Raw genomic sequence first — 18173 nt, 5'->3', positions numbered from 1 at the left:
ATGAAAACTATATGCTAAAAGCATAGGATGTTTACTCATCCTAACTGACTTGATTGTAAATGTGCTGATGCAAAATATAACTGTACATGGGCTTCTTTCCACATAATACATTTTCCTACTATGATTGTCCAGTCCATAAGGTATGTCAATCTTATTGTTGTTGTGTGCCTTTAAGTCATTTCCAACTTATGGCAATTCTAAGGGGTCACCCATGGCTGGGTGGAGGAATTGAATCCTGGTATCCAGAGTCATACTCCAATGCTCAAACCACTGCACCATGCTAGCTCTCAGGTGACTCTAGATAACATGATCAGTGCTCATAATATGAGCAGTGTAACCACATCATTTTCTGAGTTATACTGTACATGATGTGGTTAGAATAATAGTCATCCATCAGAATTAGTGAAGTTCAAATCTCATCGAGGAAAACTGAGGATGTCAAAACATGATTAGATGCTGAAGGGCAGATATGCATACAGTAGCAGAAGACTGTTTCGAACAACCCACTTTCCCAAAATGTACATGCCAAGTCTTGGTGTTATTCATATGGAAAAGTGACAGGTGGAAGATAGGTGCTGAATTTGTCAACTTAGCTCTTCTCTCCAAGTCATTCCCCTCCCTAAGTCCATCTGGTTTCCAGTCTTAGAGGCTGACTTATTTTACTGGTGTTGCCAACAATAATGGGAGGCAGATATGCTGTCTTGTTTACTTCCACCTTTGTCTTTTGACTTGATGCACTTATCCCAGCTCTGAAACAGTCCTTCCAAGCTGGGTATTTTCATTGTCCATTTAATTTCTCATACAATAAATTCAGTGCATTGAGCTTTCTGTATATCAACATCAATCCTTGGCATTAATGAATAGATATAATGTTAGATATAATGTTTATACTGCACGACTGAATACATTTGTAGACAGGTGAACCAGACTGAATGCAGTATTCCTAAAAGAGATGGCAGTTTTGCATTCCTTAGTGCATCAGAGTCATTCTTGTTACACATTTTTCCTTTATCTTTCTTTCTTTCTCCCCCCCCCCCCCCCCGCCTCCAATGTCTGTTTCCTTAAGGAATGAATAGGAAACATGGCTCAAAGAGTACTGTTAAAACTTGATGTTATGAAGCAGTATGAAAAGAAAAGACTGAGAAAATATGATATGATTGAGGTAAGTGTGTATGCCCATCTATATGTGTCTTCTATCAACATATGGTGACCCCATGAATTTCATATGGTTTTCTTTGGTAAGGAATAGTTAGAGGTGGTTTTGTCAGTTCCTTCCTGAGAAATGTAGCCTACAGCACCTGGTATCCATTAGCTGTCTCCCATCCAAGTACTAACCAGGGTTGATCCTGATTAGTTTCCAAGACCAGATGGGATCTGATGCCTTTAGAGTAAATAAGCAACAGGAAGTGTTATGAATTACCTTTGAAACTAATGTTTCACTCTTGCAATGCCATGAATTTCAACCAAGCCCCAGTGAAAAATTAATTATTAATCTGGTTCCTAAGTGTCATTTCAGGCATCCCCACTGTACACTCTTTATATGGATTATGGGTGTATAAGAGTAAAGCTCAAGCTTATGTGTAGTATCCTAGGATAACATCTTCATTTGAATATATGTGTGCTTCCCTGTTTGTGCAATGTCCTTGCAGCAAAATGTATGCAGTAGATAGGATATCTGTAGGCTGGTTGGGTTGGTGTACAGATGGATGGATGGACTGATACCCTCCCATAGCGTAAGGCAGAGGTGGGCAACTGAGGAGGAGATGGAACTAATTTTCATGCCCTACCCCTCAGCAGACTGCACATGCACATCTTACAACTGGAGGTGATGTATTTTGGGTTTTGGTTTGCTTTGGGAGAGTTTTTGAGGTATGAGGGGCCTTGAAGGGTATAGGAGGAAAAGCCACTATGACCTGCAATAGTTTTGAGCCATTTTCAGGATGGGGTGGGGGGCTAAGGTGAAAAATCACCTTGGAATATTTTTGTTAACTGGCAGTCTGGAGAGACTGGGAGGCTCCACGGGTTGCATGTGGCCCATAGGCTTCCCTAATGTGAAATATGAGATAGTGAGAAATTTACCCAAGTCTCAGATTCACTCTCTGGCCCCATTGCTTGGCAGAATCTATATGAAGGTTGGGGGAAATCTGAAAGATTGTATCTCCCTTTATGAGCCCATTAGAATTGTAAGATCATTTGGAAAGGCCCTTCTTTCTATCCCACCACCCTCTTAGGCTCCTTTGGTGGGAACAAGCCTCCTCAGTGGCTGCGTTCAGGCTCTGGAACTCCCTCCCTAGAGAGACCAGGATGGTCCCATCCCTACTCTCCTTTTAGCAGCTGATAAAATGCATTTTTTGTGTTGTCAGGCTTTCTCAGACTGACAACACAGAGGAGGACTTTTCAAATTGACTTCAATTCAATTCAAATTACTTCAACACAAGTGATCAAACAATGTTTTGGACCACACCTTAGGGTAGCACTCTAATTTATGAGGTGCAAAACCAACACTGTGACACACACAGATTCATCCTTTGACAGAAGGAAATGGCCAAGGAACTCAGGAGGAAAAACCAGGGAGCAGGGATCCTGCTGTCCTGCCATATGAGGCAATTGCTTCACCTGGCTAATGAACCTGAACATCCTCAACTAGTCCAGTTGAGGGCATGCAAGAGCTACCCCTCAGTAAAAAAGTATGAGCAGGAGAATCATAAGAAATTTCTGTCATTTGTATTTGCATCTCAACCATTACTGCCTAATCCTCCTTATTTCTATTTTTTATTTACATTAGTGATTTAGGGGCTCGACAGACGGGCAAAAAGGAGTGGCAAGATGCCACCTCTTTCTTCCCCGGAAGCAGGCTGCAGCTACCACACACAAAGAGCAAAAAAAAAAAAGCCTGAAAAGGGGCTTCTTTTTCCGCCACAGAATGGGTGCCATTGGCATGCTCACGCACCATGATGATGCCCCTCATGTGCGATGCGATTGGACGTGGCGCATAAGACACATCATCAGTGTGCACGCTGCTCTCCTAAGCCCTAATTTTGGTCGCAGGCTGGTGCATAGCGCGAGTCTGTACCGGGCCTCACTTTCAAAATGTATAGATTTTCTTTCTAACAAAAACTCTTGCCCTACCCAGTATGATCAGGCAAATGCAAATTGCTGCAGCCTCTTCTAACACATCATTTCTTTCTCATTAATAACTTTTGCCATCTTCATCATACTTGCATAATACTTGTCTGCATGTGTGCCAGTTTTCAACATGAAATGTTATAGCATATGCCACCCCTGCATTTTAAACAATGTCTGTTTTTTTTAAAAATAGTGCCAAAGCCTTGGGAAAATACAGTTGAACCCTTATGTGAGAACTCCATTGACATTTGACTTTAAAATGGGATATGAATCATCTGGCCCTGTAAAACCAGCAATTTCAGCAACTCCATCTTATCACCATGTTATACAAAATGGTCAAAGCACAGTGCAGCAGGGGCAAAGGTGAGACCTGTTCTCCTTACAATTTGAGCTGCTCTTTGTTTTTGGTACTTATGCTTTGTTTTCTCCTTTGTGGTGCAAGAAACTACTATACATTAGCAAAACTGGGCTTGAATTGATTAAAACATATTTATACTATGTAAATTATTAGGCAAACTAGCAAGCAGATCCACAAAGAAGAAGGGGTGATCTCTGTGCCACAAAACTAAGGAGCAAAATTAAATAGCTGCCAGGAAATAGCCTAGTGAGTCAATTTATGTTTTACTTCCTGATTTTAAAAAGAATTTTCCTAGGCCTAAAAGAGAGGTGGGAAATGGTAAAATGACTTCCTATGACTTAGGAGTCATGGTGGAGGGGAGACATGATGGCATCTTTTGTGGGCTTCAAAAAGGCCTTGGGTGTGGCATGTCCATCACAGGTCATATTTTGCCTGTTTGTGGACTATGTATTCTTCCTAGGGTTATCAAATTGGATTCAGGATGAGACTCTGTAATTTCAATCCTTAACAGATTTTGGAGCAGGATGGGGTACCATAAACTTCTGTTAATCTGGAAAAAGGGTACCCATCCTTGATCGCCTTCCAAATCCCAAATTTCAGCCTCATCCCTCCCAACACAGCTATCGCTTTACCAGTGTAGCATATCCTCCAACTGTCCTGTTTTGGCAGACACAGTCCTGATTAATCCTCTGTCGTCCCATTTTCCATTCATGAAAGTTTTGGAGAACCATTACAGGCTGCAATTCCTGTGAAAAGGGATTTGTGCTGCATTTCTTGTGAAAGGTACCCTGCCTCAAAGCTTATAAAAGTACACAAATAAAACTTCTGTCATAAGGGCTATTAGTGACAGGAAAAATATAAGTTATGATATAAAAATCACAGCTGATTTCAAGACCTCTCATATCCAGCACTGTCAAAATGCATTCTTTAAAACTACCCACATAATTGGCATATTGTGGGTTTTTAAAAAAAATCTGTCTGGTTATATGGGAAATATTGATTGACTGACTGATTATAAAGGCTACATTTCAGTATGCTAAAGCTGAATAATTTTGTTATTGATTTAGATAAAAATGACTGAAATAACAACAGCTTAAAACAGGGAATGGGAAAGTTTAATCATCCGTAAGAGTTTATGCAAATAGAAGGGCTTGGTATTTGGGTCATTTTTCTCTCCTAGCCTTGCTCTAGAATGGTGTAGAAGCAACTTCTTCATGACTAGCTTTTTCTAGCACAAAAGTTCTTTACACCTGACATTCCAGATCTCATTAATAAGATTTTCTATGGTTGTCCTTAATGTGGAAACAGGATGAAATCCAGTTGCTAGACTGTTGATTCAAGGGGATTTAAACACTGACAGTTTAATGGGTCTAGTCTAGTTGGTAGTAGCAATTGGATTTAGGCCATAGTTCCTTCCTGTGGTGTTTTCCAGGAAATTGTTTTAGCCATACAATGATACAGTAGTTTACACTTGTGGTCATCTTGGTACTCTTAGGCCGATGTCTTCACAAGTAACTAGGAAAAATCACTCTGGAAAACCTGGTGTGAGACCATTTAGTGCTCCAACCTACTTGAAATCTAAACCAACTGACCAGAGAGGTATGTTTTTTATTATTTTGGTTTTAAACAGGAACTCTAGATTTCTCCTGCTGCAATGATTATTATCACATAGCGAAATCTGGATCCACTAGCATTACCCAGTTCTTAGTAGGCAAATCCTAGTTCTCAGGACTGGAGAGCAAAACTTAAAAGTGACAAGATCTGGTACTGGCAAAGCCTATGCTAAACCTTGCTAGCGGAAGCAGGAGTGGCAGGGCACTAACGTTTCTTAGCCCTCATGTATATCAACAAGGATGAATTAAAGATATTTTTGGAAATATGTTGTATCCAGTGGTGTCTGAGATCTCCCATGCCTCTGGGGATAGTTAATTTCCAAGCTTGAGTCCAAAATGTAAAGGCATATACAAGGTGCTGAATCTATTTCAGAAAATGCTCAGCACCTTGCATAGTTCCTTGAACCTTTAGACTAAGAACAGATTCATCATCCCATTGGCATGGAAGCCACCAACTATCTCTGCACAGTCCTCATTCTTCTATACTGTTTTTGAACCTTAACGTAGTACTTATTTACTGAAAATTTGTATTTTGAGTTTGGGGGGATTTTTTAAAAAATGGTCTTCATGGCTACTCATGAATTTTTGGAATCTGAGGATACCTAATACAATTGCAAATATGGGTACTTGATTTTCAAAAACAGTCTTAATTGTCTTCTGTTGACATGCCTTCTTCTCACGACACCTAAATTTATTTCCAGAGCTTGACAGTACAGGATCACTGAACTCTGCCAACATAGGGACTTTTATTGTCACAGAGGACAGGGTCAAAGCAGGAATAATAATAATAATAATAATAATAATAATAATAATAATAATAATAATAATAATAATATTTATAACACCCTTTCCTCTAAAAGAAGAGGTGAATCATTACTGGCTGTAATGGACACTGTATTACCTGTGTTTATGAGCTTTTCCCTGTGACCATTCTGTCTCTCTTTTGGGAATGGTGGAGATAGAGCCTGAACTTTCTGTCTGCAGAAACATTCTGCAAAAAGATGCAGAACTGTGACGTCAATAGTCCCCTTTCTTTTTCTGCATTGGTTGATTTTGAAAAACAATCTTTCCCTTATGAGGAAGCCCAAGAGTTTCAAAACCTAGCATAATGATGCCCCCCCCCCCCCGCCCTCTGCTTATAATAAAGATTTCTCGTCTATGGACTTTAGATTTTGGATTTTACACATTTGGTGGGTAACTCACATACTGGCATGTTGAAATTCCTTTCCCATTGATATGGAAGCTACCAATTGCCACATATTGTAACAGATATACACATATACATCAGCTCCATCCAGCCAATTGTGCCCCTTTTCTCCATTCTATCTCATTCCAGGTGTATGTACTGAGTTTGTAGAGATATCTCTGGGCTTGCACTCAAGTCTTACAATACTATTTTTTTGAAGACAAACCAATATTTGAATTTGGAAGTTTATCCATTAGGCAAAATCCTATACAGTATAAATGGAATTATTACTATTTTGTTTCATAGTATATATACATATTTAAAGGTAACCTTCAGGCTTTAGATGGAGGCTTTATGATCCTGAAGCTAAAGCCAAAGCTTAAACCTGCTCATTCTGCCATGGAGGTTCAGAAGAAAAGAGTACCCGAGGTAAGTTATGTGATCAGCCATTTCTAAGCTACGTACATAAAACAACAGCTTATCATGTGTCTCAACAAGAGTAGACCCAATGAATCAATGGGAACTTGACATCAAAATTATTAGGAATAATAAGATAAAACGTTTTTCTTGGATGCACATATAAAAGAACCCTGTAACAAATATATACCCAGTGTAGTGGTTTGAGTGTTGGACTATGACTCTGCAGATCAGAGTTCAAATCTGTGCTCAGCCATAGAAATGGCATGGGTAACGTTGGGCAAGTCACACTCTGTAGGCCTCAGAAGAAGGCAAGGGCAAACCCCCTCTGAAGAAATCTTGCCAAGAAAACCCCATGATAGGGTCACCTTAGCTCAGAAATTACTAGAAGGCATGCAACAACAACAACAACAACAACAACAAAAATTATTTATTCAACAGAATGTAATACATTATATATGTGGCATGCAGCCTTCCTTCCATCCAAGTAAGTGGGCTGGTGCATTATTTGGATCAAGACCATAGTGTGTGTATTGGCAGGTGGATCAGTGAGTTTCAACCTTCTGAACAGCTGTTTTTCCCCCTCCATCATTCTCCCTATGTGCAGTTGCTTTTAAGAAAAAGAGAGAGCAGGACTCTGCATACCAACAGAGTTTCCCTTCCTTATAATTTTTGGGCCATCATGTGGGGTAGGTGGGCTGAATTTATGTATTTAATTTATTACCTTTATACCTCCATCTTTCCTCTAAGGAGCTCAAAACAATGCAAATGGTTCTGTTCATGGACTGGGGATGTGGGAGATTAAACCTTTCCTATGTGCACGGTAGCTCCAGTGAGGATCTGGCCCTCTGATGTTTGTTAGGAACAACACCTTTGTTCCAGTGATCAGCTTTGAGGGGCTGCAAAAGCAAAGTCCAGGAGCTGAATAAAGTTCATCCCTGAACAAAGAAAAAAGTGAGGCTTCTGTGCCTGTTTAACTGATTATCTTATTATATTTTGTATTCTTAGACTTGGATTAATCAGATTTATCTGCACTGAAGAATTAATGAAGTTTGACACCACTTTAATTAACATGGCTCAAAGTTATATAATTCTGGGATTTGTAGTTTTGTAAGATGTCTTTTCTGTCAGAGAGCTCTGGAACCAAAACAAACTACAAATCCCAGGATTCCATAGGATGGAGCCATGGCAGTTAAAGTATTGTCAAACTATTATTTGCAATGCAGACGCATCCTTAGATTGCATTATAGTTTTCTATAAAAGTCATTGAATGCGAGATTAATGATAGCCTTTAATTGATATGAGCTCTTATAGTAAGTATTTCCCATATCCTTAAGATAATAGCCAGAATTTTTCATGTTCCTGAAATTAGGAATTTTGCCTCTATTAAAAGACGGGCCGTCAATTTGCTGCCTTCTTCATAACATCCAACCACAGTATTATAGGATCAAAATAAATTCACTGTATGTTCCTTACTGTGCACAAGTACTGTATAGTCTAGCACCTTTGTATCACAGAATACCCTGGGGGCACAGTAGTAAAATGCCCTGTCTGCAGCCACTCACTCACAAACCACAAGGTTGTGAGTCCAATCCCAGTCAAGGGCTCTGGGTCAACTCAGGCTTGCATCCTTCAGAGGTTGCTAGGATAAGTACCCAGATTGTTGGGGACAATTAGCTTACAGTTGTAAACTGCTTAGAGACTGCTCAGTGTGGTATGAAGCGATATATAAATGAAGCTGCTATTGCTATTGCTACCATTACTAGGAATGATATATGAATTTGTTTTATCACATTTTTTCCAGCCACAAATCACCAATTATTTCACTGCAGAACTGCAAAGTACTCAGGACCAACTGACAATGGCCACAGAGGAAAAAGGTGGGAGAAAAATAAAGGACAGAAATAAATAAATAAATAAATAAAACCCCTGACAACAACAATGGGTGTTATTTAAACAGCAGACTGGTTCAACATGCATCACACACATCTGATTAGTCCTGCAGTGATGGAACCATCACAGTGAGAAACCAATGACAGTTGAAGAAACTGTAACTGTGTTATAGGTTTTTAATAGTTTTAATTGCAAAGGCTGGACTGACTAGCTCTGATTCCTGTACAAACAGCACTTAACTGGGACTGAATCTGTGTGTGGGGAGGAGAAAAGTAGTTTTCCCAGTTCTAAAACTCACAAGACACATGACATTCCTCCCTTCCCATACTACCACCAGATATATATTTTAGTACCCTAGGGGTTATAACACAGAATAAAACTTACTCATTTTTAATTTTGAAAGACATTGTGTCTTGGGGTTTTCCTCCCTACCCTTTTATTTTGTCTCTTCATCATCCAATTCCAAGAATGATCTGGACAGGACATACTACTTGAGGCAGCCACCAACTGTAGAAGAATTAGTGTACACGTACATATATTTCTGTAGTGATTTTGCTGCCCCCAACCCATATTTACTTTGTGGACCTCAGCACACCCCATATTAATGTAAACAAAGCTGCACATGACCACAATGTTTATAAACTGTCTGTCATATAGATAGGCCCTGCACATATGGAAATGCTCCCTATCCTCACTAGCAGCTATCAGACAGCAGTGTTTTGTTTTTGTTTTCTGGTTCATGTGGCAAGACACTTACTAATGCTCCAAGTTGCCCAGGTAATGTTAACATTTCAATCAGCTCTCTGACCAACCACACACTTATTAATGTGCTTTCCTGTAACATGTCTTCTCCATTTCATCTAATCCCTTAACTGTGATTACAGGTTCTTTCTTTCTTTCTTTCTTTCTTTCTTTCTTTCTTTCTTTCTTTCTCGTTTGAATCATTGCAGTGGTAAGCGACCATCAAACTCATTGTCATTTCAGATGATTATTTATCAACAGAAAAATCCACTGTTACTGATGTGGGAAGAAATCAAGGCCCTCAGGATCTGGGACAGGAGAGAAAAGTCAAATTCTGTCCAAATGGTAACTTATCAGATGCCCTGAATGGAAGGTAACTAACTATTCATAACAGTAACTTAAACTTCCTGTTATAAAGCATTAACACTCTATCTAATTTGAAGTTGAAGGCTTTCATGGCCAGCATCCATAGTTGTTGTTTTTTGGGGGGGTGGGTGGGTTGGGCTATGTGGCCATGTTCTAGAACATGACCACATAGCCTGAAAAACCCACAAAAAACTCTAATTCTTTCATATTTAGTAACATGTTTGTTGTAGAATGTGTTATTCTTAGTAACAGGATATGGCAATATACTTTAAACGTGCATAAAATCCTGTTTTGTTCTTTGAAAGTGGATGAGGTCTCTGAATGTTAACACAATGGCCACACCTGGACCTCCAAATTAACCAATATTGCTAAGCATTCTGTCATCTCATTCATGAGCAGTGTATTTTATAAGTGCTATGTTATCCCTTTCTGCTTTTTTATAAATGGTGTTTTGGTTAGGATTCCTTACCCGTGGCTGCAGCAGCATGTTTTTCCCCTTCTTCACTACCACCTCTCATTTTCCCTGACTGTAAACATGTAGCAAATGTAAAGGGGGGGGGGGGCTGGAGATTGGAGATATCTCATCAGCAGGGTTACCATGGGTTGAGATCGAAATGAAGGCAGACAACAACAACAACAACAGCTGATAGAATGTGACTCTCCTAAGGTTACTCACTGGGTTTGGCTGAGCATGGATTTGAACCCTATTTTCCAAAGTCGTAGTCTAACACTCAACTGGAGCCAGCTTGGGACACCACGCTAGCTCACTATCTTCTAGTAGGTCTTATCAAATTTTTAGAACACATCCAAGCTTGCCTCTGAGTTCCTCTGCTACTGTCCCTATGGTATACTTAGGGAGGTTGAAATTACCAGCTGAACATACAAAGCTCTAGTGTGCTTCCTCAATGTGTGGCTTTTAAAATTGCTTAAAAGTATAATCTGCAATACTTAGGCATTGCTGGGAGTAGGACGTACTGGGTGACATAAGATCTTGAGAATGGTCATGCAGTGTCTAATTCCCGTAGGCAGAGCAGCAGCAGTGGACAAAGTGAGCCCCTTGTCTATGTTTTTTGGCAAACAGAGGGTGGGTTGACACGGACACTCTAGGCTGCCCCTGGAGTATTCTGGCCCTCAATTTGCCCCAGATTTGCCCCTTACCAGCTCTGTTTTATAGTGAGTTTTTGGCTGTTGCAGTGAACAACAGGTGGCTGCCTTCTCATGCAGTACCCATTCATCGACTGGTGCTGCTGCTGAGGTCAGAACAAGATGCCCAGCCATGCTATTGACACTGGGTGCCTCATTCTGACCTGAGAATGATGTTTGCCCACAGCACTGGCACTGTGCAGTTTGCAGGGACTCCAAGTGAAAAAATAGACACTCCATCACTGCAAAGAGCCAAAAACACACACCAAAAGGTGAGTTATTTAAATGTGGGTTGTGGGGAAGTAGACCTGAATCAGGTGCTGGTGTCATGAAAAGAGTATGGACCTGATTTGGGAGTTTGGCCACGCATCATGTAAACAGGATCCAATGAGTCCAGGGGGGATTTGGGGGTAAATCATCCATACAGACAAGCCCATAGACTGAATGACAATGTCAGATTTATTTTATTTGTTTTAAAAGAATGGCCAAGACCCTGCTTAAAGGTCATGGACTATAACATTCTGCTAGCATTTTGGAGGTAGCCAGTCCAGTGGTGGGGTTTGCATGCTTTTGCTGGTAGCTTTCCAGCTCATCCCACAGCCAGTCAGTGGCCATTCCCATAATGTGGGTGCAAGCTGTGTCTGTATACTAAGTAATCTGTAAACCTGTCCATGGCAGTGCAGACAAACAAACAGGATTGTTTGCATTTTCTACAATTCTACCAGATCCCTCCTTACACAAGCTTGTAAAAATCACAACCACTGACACATTTAAAAGTTAGGATTACATAATCCTTCAAAAGGTGTCTGGCCTATTGTTTTCCTATGTGAAGTGAATAAAAGACCAACGATACTATTCAGAGACATAACCATGTTAGTCTGGAATATCAGTATGCAAAGGAATCTTGAAGCATGAGACTGTGTGAAAGAAGTTGTAGTATAAGCTTTCATAGGACTCTTTCACATGGCGCTAAAATTACTCTTTATTCATGGGATTATAATGTGAATATTTTTATTTCATCCAATGTTGTCTGATAATCTTCAAGCAATTGTGCGATAGTGACTGGAGCAACTGCTATGCTCCCGTCACTTTTTGCCATGAGAAAGAGTTCATAGACTTTGGTCTGAGAAAGTAAACCTGGGTCTTTGAAAGCTTATGCTACAGCTACTTTCACACAGTTAGTCTCAAAAGTGTTACATAGTCACTTTTCATAAACATACTGTTGTTGTTGATCATGGTGATGATGATTTATACTACGGCAACTCCTTCTCTAGTTTCAGGCTCACCGTACTTTTGGAGGATACCATGTTGGTAATCACTCTGGTGGTTTGGCAAAAGCTATTCCTTCAATGAGTTATTTTTAAAATATGACATAATGTTGTTGGAACTATTGGCAGTATTGTTTATTTAAATAGTGGGTGCCTGCTTATGATTAACACCTTTGTTTTTAAAGCAGTCTTCTCAAAGATAATTTAACCAATGAAGGAGAAAAGACTGAGAAGACTTTTATCCACTCTGAGGACACACTTCTGAAAAAGAAGAAACTCCCAGTCCCTTTGTGCATTGAAGATGAAATAGAGAAACCAAATGCCAAAGTAATCAGAGTTGGCAGTCCAAAAGCAAAAAGCCAAATTCCCGTGGTAATATCTTCTTCCCCTTCATCTCTAACTGTTTAACAAGTGTTATAAAGATTCTGTAAACTAGTTGAAGCTATTGCCTTAAAAACATCCCATTCCTTTTGTCTGAGATGCAGTTTTTCTGGTTGCTTTAGTAACTCAAATACTGACGGTAATATGCTGTCAAATCCTGATGTTCTTTGTCAGAGGCAGGAATGAAGTGGCCCTTCAGAAGTTGTTGGATTGCATCACTTAGCATTCTTCACCATTGCCTATTGCCAGTGCTAGGGCTTATGGGAACTGCAACAAAAGAACATCTGGGGGGCTATATGATTCCCCATCTGTACTATTATTGTCTAGGATTAGGACTTGGAAGGGCAGCTAGACAAAATCCTGAAGTGTTAAGATATATCACTGAATACTAAAGTTAGGATTGTCCATGCCATCATATATCTGTGTATGGTTGTGAACAGTGGGCAGTGAAGAAACCTGATCTCTGTGAGAAGAGAATCAGTTCATTTGAAATGTGGTGCTAGAGAAAAGTTGTATGAAGAAGTGTCACCAGGCTTGGTGAGGACATCCCCTCCTGCTGCCTTGTTTACCTGCTGCCCTCACTGCCACCTCTGCTTCCTCCCTGAGGAAAGAGCCAGGCCAGCAATGAAGCCATGAGGGGTGTACTTGCCCCACCGTCAAACTTGCTGCCACCTGAGCTCCCTCTCTGGGGAAAGAGTTGGGCTGGCGATGAAGCTGCAGTGGGAGGAGGGCCTCATCAGGTGTCGCTCCTTCTTTGGGGTGTCTCTTGTGTGGTTCACACCCCCTGCACCTGCCCAATGACACCACTGGTTATACGGATACTGTGGATAGCCAAAAAGAGCAATCAATGAGTCCTAGAGCAAATCAAGCCTGAATTCCTTCTAGAAAACAAGATGACAACTGAATTGGCTATATCATAAGGAGAAATGACTCACTAGAAAAAAGGATAATGCTTGGTAAGGTGGAGGTCAATAGGAAAAGAGGAAGACCGCATGCCAGATGGATAGAATCAATTAAAGAAGCCACTGCCCTTAGTCTGCAAGACCTGTGCTGTTGATGACAGGATGACCTGGAGGTCTCTCGTTCATAGGGTCACTGTAAGTTGAAGCTGAATTGATGGCAATTAACAGCAACAACCTGTTGTCATCACATTGTGTATCTGTTGTCCTCCAATAATAATCAGTGGTAATTGGTGGCTCTAACGTCAGTGGGGCAGTGGATCCACTCTAGGTATCAGTGTAGACAATAATGTTGCTATTTAAGGTGCTTTATCTATGTGGGGGCAGATTCACTACCTTGGCTAACTCCCTGAAAACCCCTGACATCCAGGACCTTGGAAAGTAGCTTCACAGTTCTCACCAAAACAGAATGCAGATTCACCATTCCCCTGACATCAGAGTCACCAGCTGCGACTGATGTTAATATGACCTTTAACAGGGATTGGGGCTAAACATGTTGTCCTAAATGTAATGAAATACATTTCTCCATAATTTAATACTGTTGTTGTTGTTGTTGTGTGCCTTCAAGTCACTTCCAGCTTACTGTGACCCTAAGGTGAACCTGTCATGGGGTTTTCTTGGCAAGATTTGCTCAGAGGTTGCCTTTCTCTAAGGCTGAGAGAATACAATTTGCTCAAGGTCACCTAGTAGGGATTCATACTCTGGTCTTCCAGAGTCCTAGGCCAACACTGAAATCACTGCACCATGTTGGTTTATAGGGTTGGGCTAGCTAAGTTGAAATCAAAGATAAGTTTTATTGAAAAATATAGGATGAGCACTAGTGCTTAAGCCTGAATAACTTGTAAGCTTATTTATTTTTCCTGACTCCTTTCATAGTTATCTACTCTACTGTACATCCTTGCTTGTCTGATGCTACGTATGTGGCTTTGCAGAAATCAACATTTCACAGCCTTCCTCCTGGGGTTTCTGTGGGGTTAAAATGGCAGTCTGTGCTCCTTGAAATCTAACATATAAGCATTTATGAAGTAAGTGACAAATGCTGTTTTAAAATTACAGTCAGCTCTTTGTACCCATGGATTCCTTATCCATGGATTCAACCATCCATCATTTGAAAATATTGGAGAGTTTGATTTTGACACTTTATATAAGGGATGCCATTTTATTATGCTGTTGTATTTAATGAGACTTGAGCATCCAAGGATTTTGGTATCCATGGGGGGTCCTGAAACTAAACCGTAGTGGATACCAAGGGACAAATATGTTTAAGTTTCAATAGGTACTGGTAATAGTATAGCCGAGCATATGAATTTCAACCAGAGTTGTCTCCTCCTGCTTGGTGTGAAAGATTTTAATATCCTCTTCTTTCCCTTTCTAGAAAATGAGTGAATCATTTCCCATCTTTATTCACAATGGAGGATACATGGAGAATTATGTTCTAAATCGATGGCTTGCTTTATATAGAAATAAAGCATTTTACGACATGAATAAGAGGGGTGAAGGTTGTATGCATCTAAATCCTGTTCTACAAAATAACTACAATGAATCCATTACAATAATTGGAAGTAAAAAACCTCCTCCTCCTAATCTAACTGTAAAAAGGAAGAAAAAGCCCACATTGTCTGGGAAACCAAAACGCATTACCATTCAGATTTTATCTGTGGAGAAAGCACGCTGCGATGTCTGTGCAAGTTCTAAGAAAGAGACACAATTTGTTCAGAAAACTGGTGCAAGTGTGACTAGAACTATTAACAGTAACATTGTAACAGAGAGGAATAGCACATGGAATATGCCTACATTTAGCAAAGATACACTTATGATACAGGGAGTGAATCTTAAAAGTGCTGAATACCCAGACACTTCATCTAGCAGTCTCATTTCAAGAATGAAATCCCAACTTCCAATAAATTCTGTTGAAGATGTCCGTAGGAAAGGTAGAATGATTTTTGTGGACTACATACCCATCTCAAAGCCACTTCCAATCCACAGGCCTGGCGATGAAGTCTCACCAATATATGATCCCACTAAAACCAACCCCGGTGAGACCAACAAATCTTTCGAGTGTCACCAGGATATGTTTGACCAGAGACCCTTCCAGGATGGAAACAGGCCAGCTGACATAGAACTCATAGCACTGCAGAGAAAAGCTCTAATCCAAGAAGGCAGAAAGGGCTCAAGGAGAAGACTTACCTCATCAGCATCACTAAAGGGCTTCAGTCTTAGGTTCCAGAAACTAGGTAATAGGGCTACGCGTTCCCAAGAACAGTACATTATGCCCACTCACTCAGAAGTTATAAGTATACCAACAGCACAGTTTGAAACCACTGAATCCCATAGAGATCAGAGCATGCAGGACTTTAATGACAATTTGTAGAAATAGACATCATGAAGAGAACTGTGCCTCAGCCTATGAAATTACAGTTGTTGTGTGGAGCACTTTCAGCACGGCCAATAAAGTTTGCAAGAATGGCTTTCTCCAGATTACTTGCCTTGGTATAGTGCAGAATGATTGCAAACTGGAAGGGAGATGTATTGGGTTTTTATTATTAACAATATAGTAGTTTTCAGGCAGAATATTGAGATATGCTAAAGGATTCTTTCTAGGATGTTGTGTGCCATCTAGTGTTTCACTACAACATGACAAAATGTGATGTTGTGTTGGCAGAGGTAGTCTCATTTTCAAAAGGGTAACTAAGGCTGTGAATGTATCTGCACTACCCAGTGGTGCTATTAAAAGCAATTTGATGCCACTTTTAACTGTCATGGCTCTGTCCTGTGGAATCCTGGGATGTGTAGTTTGGCAAGGTACTTACAGTTCTGTTAGACAGCCATAGCACGCGAACACATTTACACACACACACGTACCCTGAACTATATACAGTACTAGAGCTGTCAACAAGAAAGAATTCTAGGGAATTCATCACATGAGCCCCATTCTTCCCCCTGATCTTGTTAGTAAAAGGAACTGGATACATACCAGTTTGGGACCATACCATATTACACATCTCTTCAATAGTGTGATTGAGCCCTCGTGCTGTTTTCTGCATTGCCTTCCTGCCCTTTGCCCTACCCAGTGTGCCTTTCAGGGTTTTTAATTTTTTTAAAAAAAATTAATGCAGTTCTGGAGGTATGCTAATATGATTTTTAAATAAAATAAAATAAAATAAAATAAAGTTGTTGAAAAGGAAAACATCCTGCGTGGAAGTAGTAAGAGGGAGGGGAAGCGAAGGAGACACTGACTCCAGGTTACTGCCTAGTACCAGAACTGCCGTGGGTGGAACCTATTGCATCTGAGGACTAATGCTACAGAAGCACATTTGGGAACTTATTGACAGGTTTTCCCTATCGGTGACAAGGTGTGCTCTAGCAACACTTTGAGGGCAAGGCAGTGATAAGACAGAAACATGTGTGATAGGTATTGCCAAAGACAGTATTTTCAAACATGAATGGTGGTTTAAAAGCTGTGAATGATAAGTCCTAAGTACCTTCAAATCAGATTAGAGATCAAAAAATTCCATAGGAAGGAGTCATATGGTAAATAAATGGTAACAGACTCCATAACTGTAGTATACTCTCTCAGAATAAGTAAACCATAGATGCCGTTATAGGTGCCCCCTCCATATTACTGAGAAGCTTCCACTGACAAGTATGATTCAAGATCGTGGATTTTAAAATCTGAAGCAGACTGGCACCTTTGCACTTGATAGACATAAACTTCCATTTGTTAAACTCTTCTTCAGAAGGCCTCTCCAGGTGCATATGCTGCCTGAACTTAGGGAATGGCACCAAATTATGGTATGTTTCCCTGTTGCCTTCACTGCAATGTTTCAATGAAAGGTGCCTTATTCTGGTGACCTAGGGCTTGCTATACACTTTAAATACTCCTTATTCTATTCAGACAGAAAGCAATCCCTCCACATGTGATTCAGATGGATTTGGGCTTTTTGCAGCTCCCCCTCAAAAGCTCCTCAAACTTCAGAGAGAAAGGAATTGCAATTTTTACCAACATATCCATGTGTATCTGCAAGGATGTGCATTATCAAACATTCGACCATCCATCTGTTTTGCATGGATTCACATGGCTGCACATTTTTTTCAGGGGGAAGGTAAATAGGTACAAAACTGCACAGGATGGTGACAACATAGAATCAGAGAATTGGATGAGACCCTAAGCAGGGACGTAGCCAAGGGGGGGGGGGGGGTTCTTGGGGTCTGGACCCCCCCCCTTCCATTAGAAAAATGAATGGTGTGTGCTGCTGCGCCACCGCACCCAAGCCCCATTATAATGGTGGCACTTAGTCTGGACCCCCCCTTCCTAAAATCCTAGCTATGTCCCTGCCCTAAGGGCCATCCTGTCCAACCCCTTTCTGCCATGCAAGAAATCTCAATCAAAACATCCCCAACAGATGGCCATCCAGCCTCTGCTTTAAGACCTCCAAGGAGGGAGACTCCACTACACTCTGAGGGAGTGTGTTCCAAAACAAAAACAAAAAAAGCTATTCATATAAATATAAATCCATCCTTCTTGGCCCTGCTCCAAATGGAGGACTGTTTGGAATCCCTCCTGGACAAGAGGTTGAAAAGGAGGGCAGGTCCTGAAATGGAGGAGGACCAAGTTTGGTCACCCTGAGCTAAAACCATCCATATAGATATACATCATGCCTGTCTCCCAGCTTCAGGCAAAGGGGTGGAAGTTGCCCTCCGACACCCTTTCCAGGATGGAGA

General features: G+C 40.6%; 1 protein-coding gene across 1 annotated transcript; it reads left to right on the top strand.

Moving 5' to 3' along the window:
• The first annotated feature begins 1080 nt into the window (after positions 1-1080).
• CUNH1orf141 (chromosome unknown C1orf141 homolog) lies at positions 1081-15822 on the top strand. The gene is given in 7 exon segments (XM_089518306.1): positions 1081-1162; positions 3320-3489; positions 4980-5083; positions 6609-6782; positions 9578-9707; positions 12297-12483; positions 14827-15822. Coding segments are annotated over 7 exon segments (1842 nt in total). The 5' UTR covers position 1081.
• The last annotated feature ends 2351 nt before the right edge of the window (positions 15823-18173 follow it).

This window comes from Sceloporus occidentalis, unplaced genomic scaffold (genome assembly GCF_023333645.1).
Source record: "Sceloporus occidentalis isolate IW3139 unplaced genomic scaffold, rSceOcc1.0.p SCAF_3, whole genome shotgun sequence".
Classification (NCBI taxonomy): Eukaryota; Metazoa; Chordata; class Lepidosauria; order Squamata; family Phrynosomatidae; genus Sceloporus; species Sceloporus occidentalis.
Note: the sequence above shows the minus strand (reverse complement) of the source record. Positions and strands in the feature narration are given on the sequence as shown.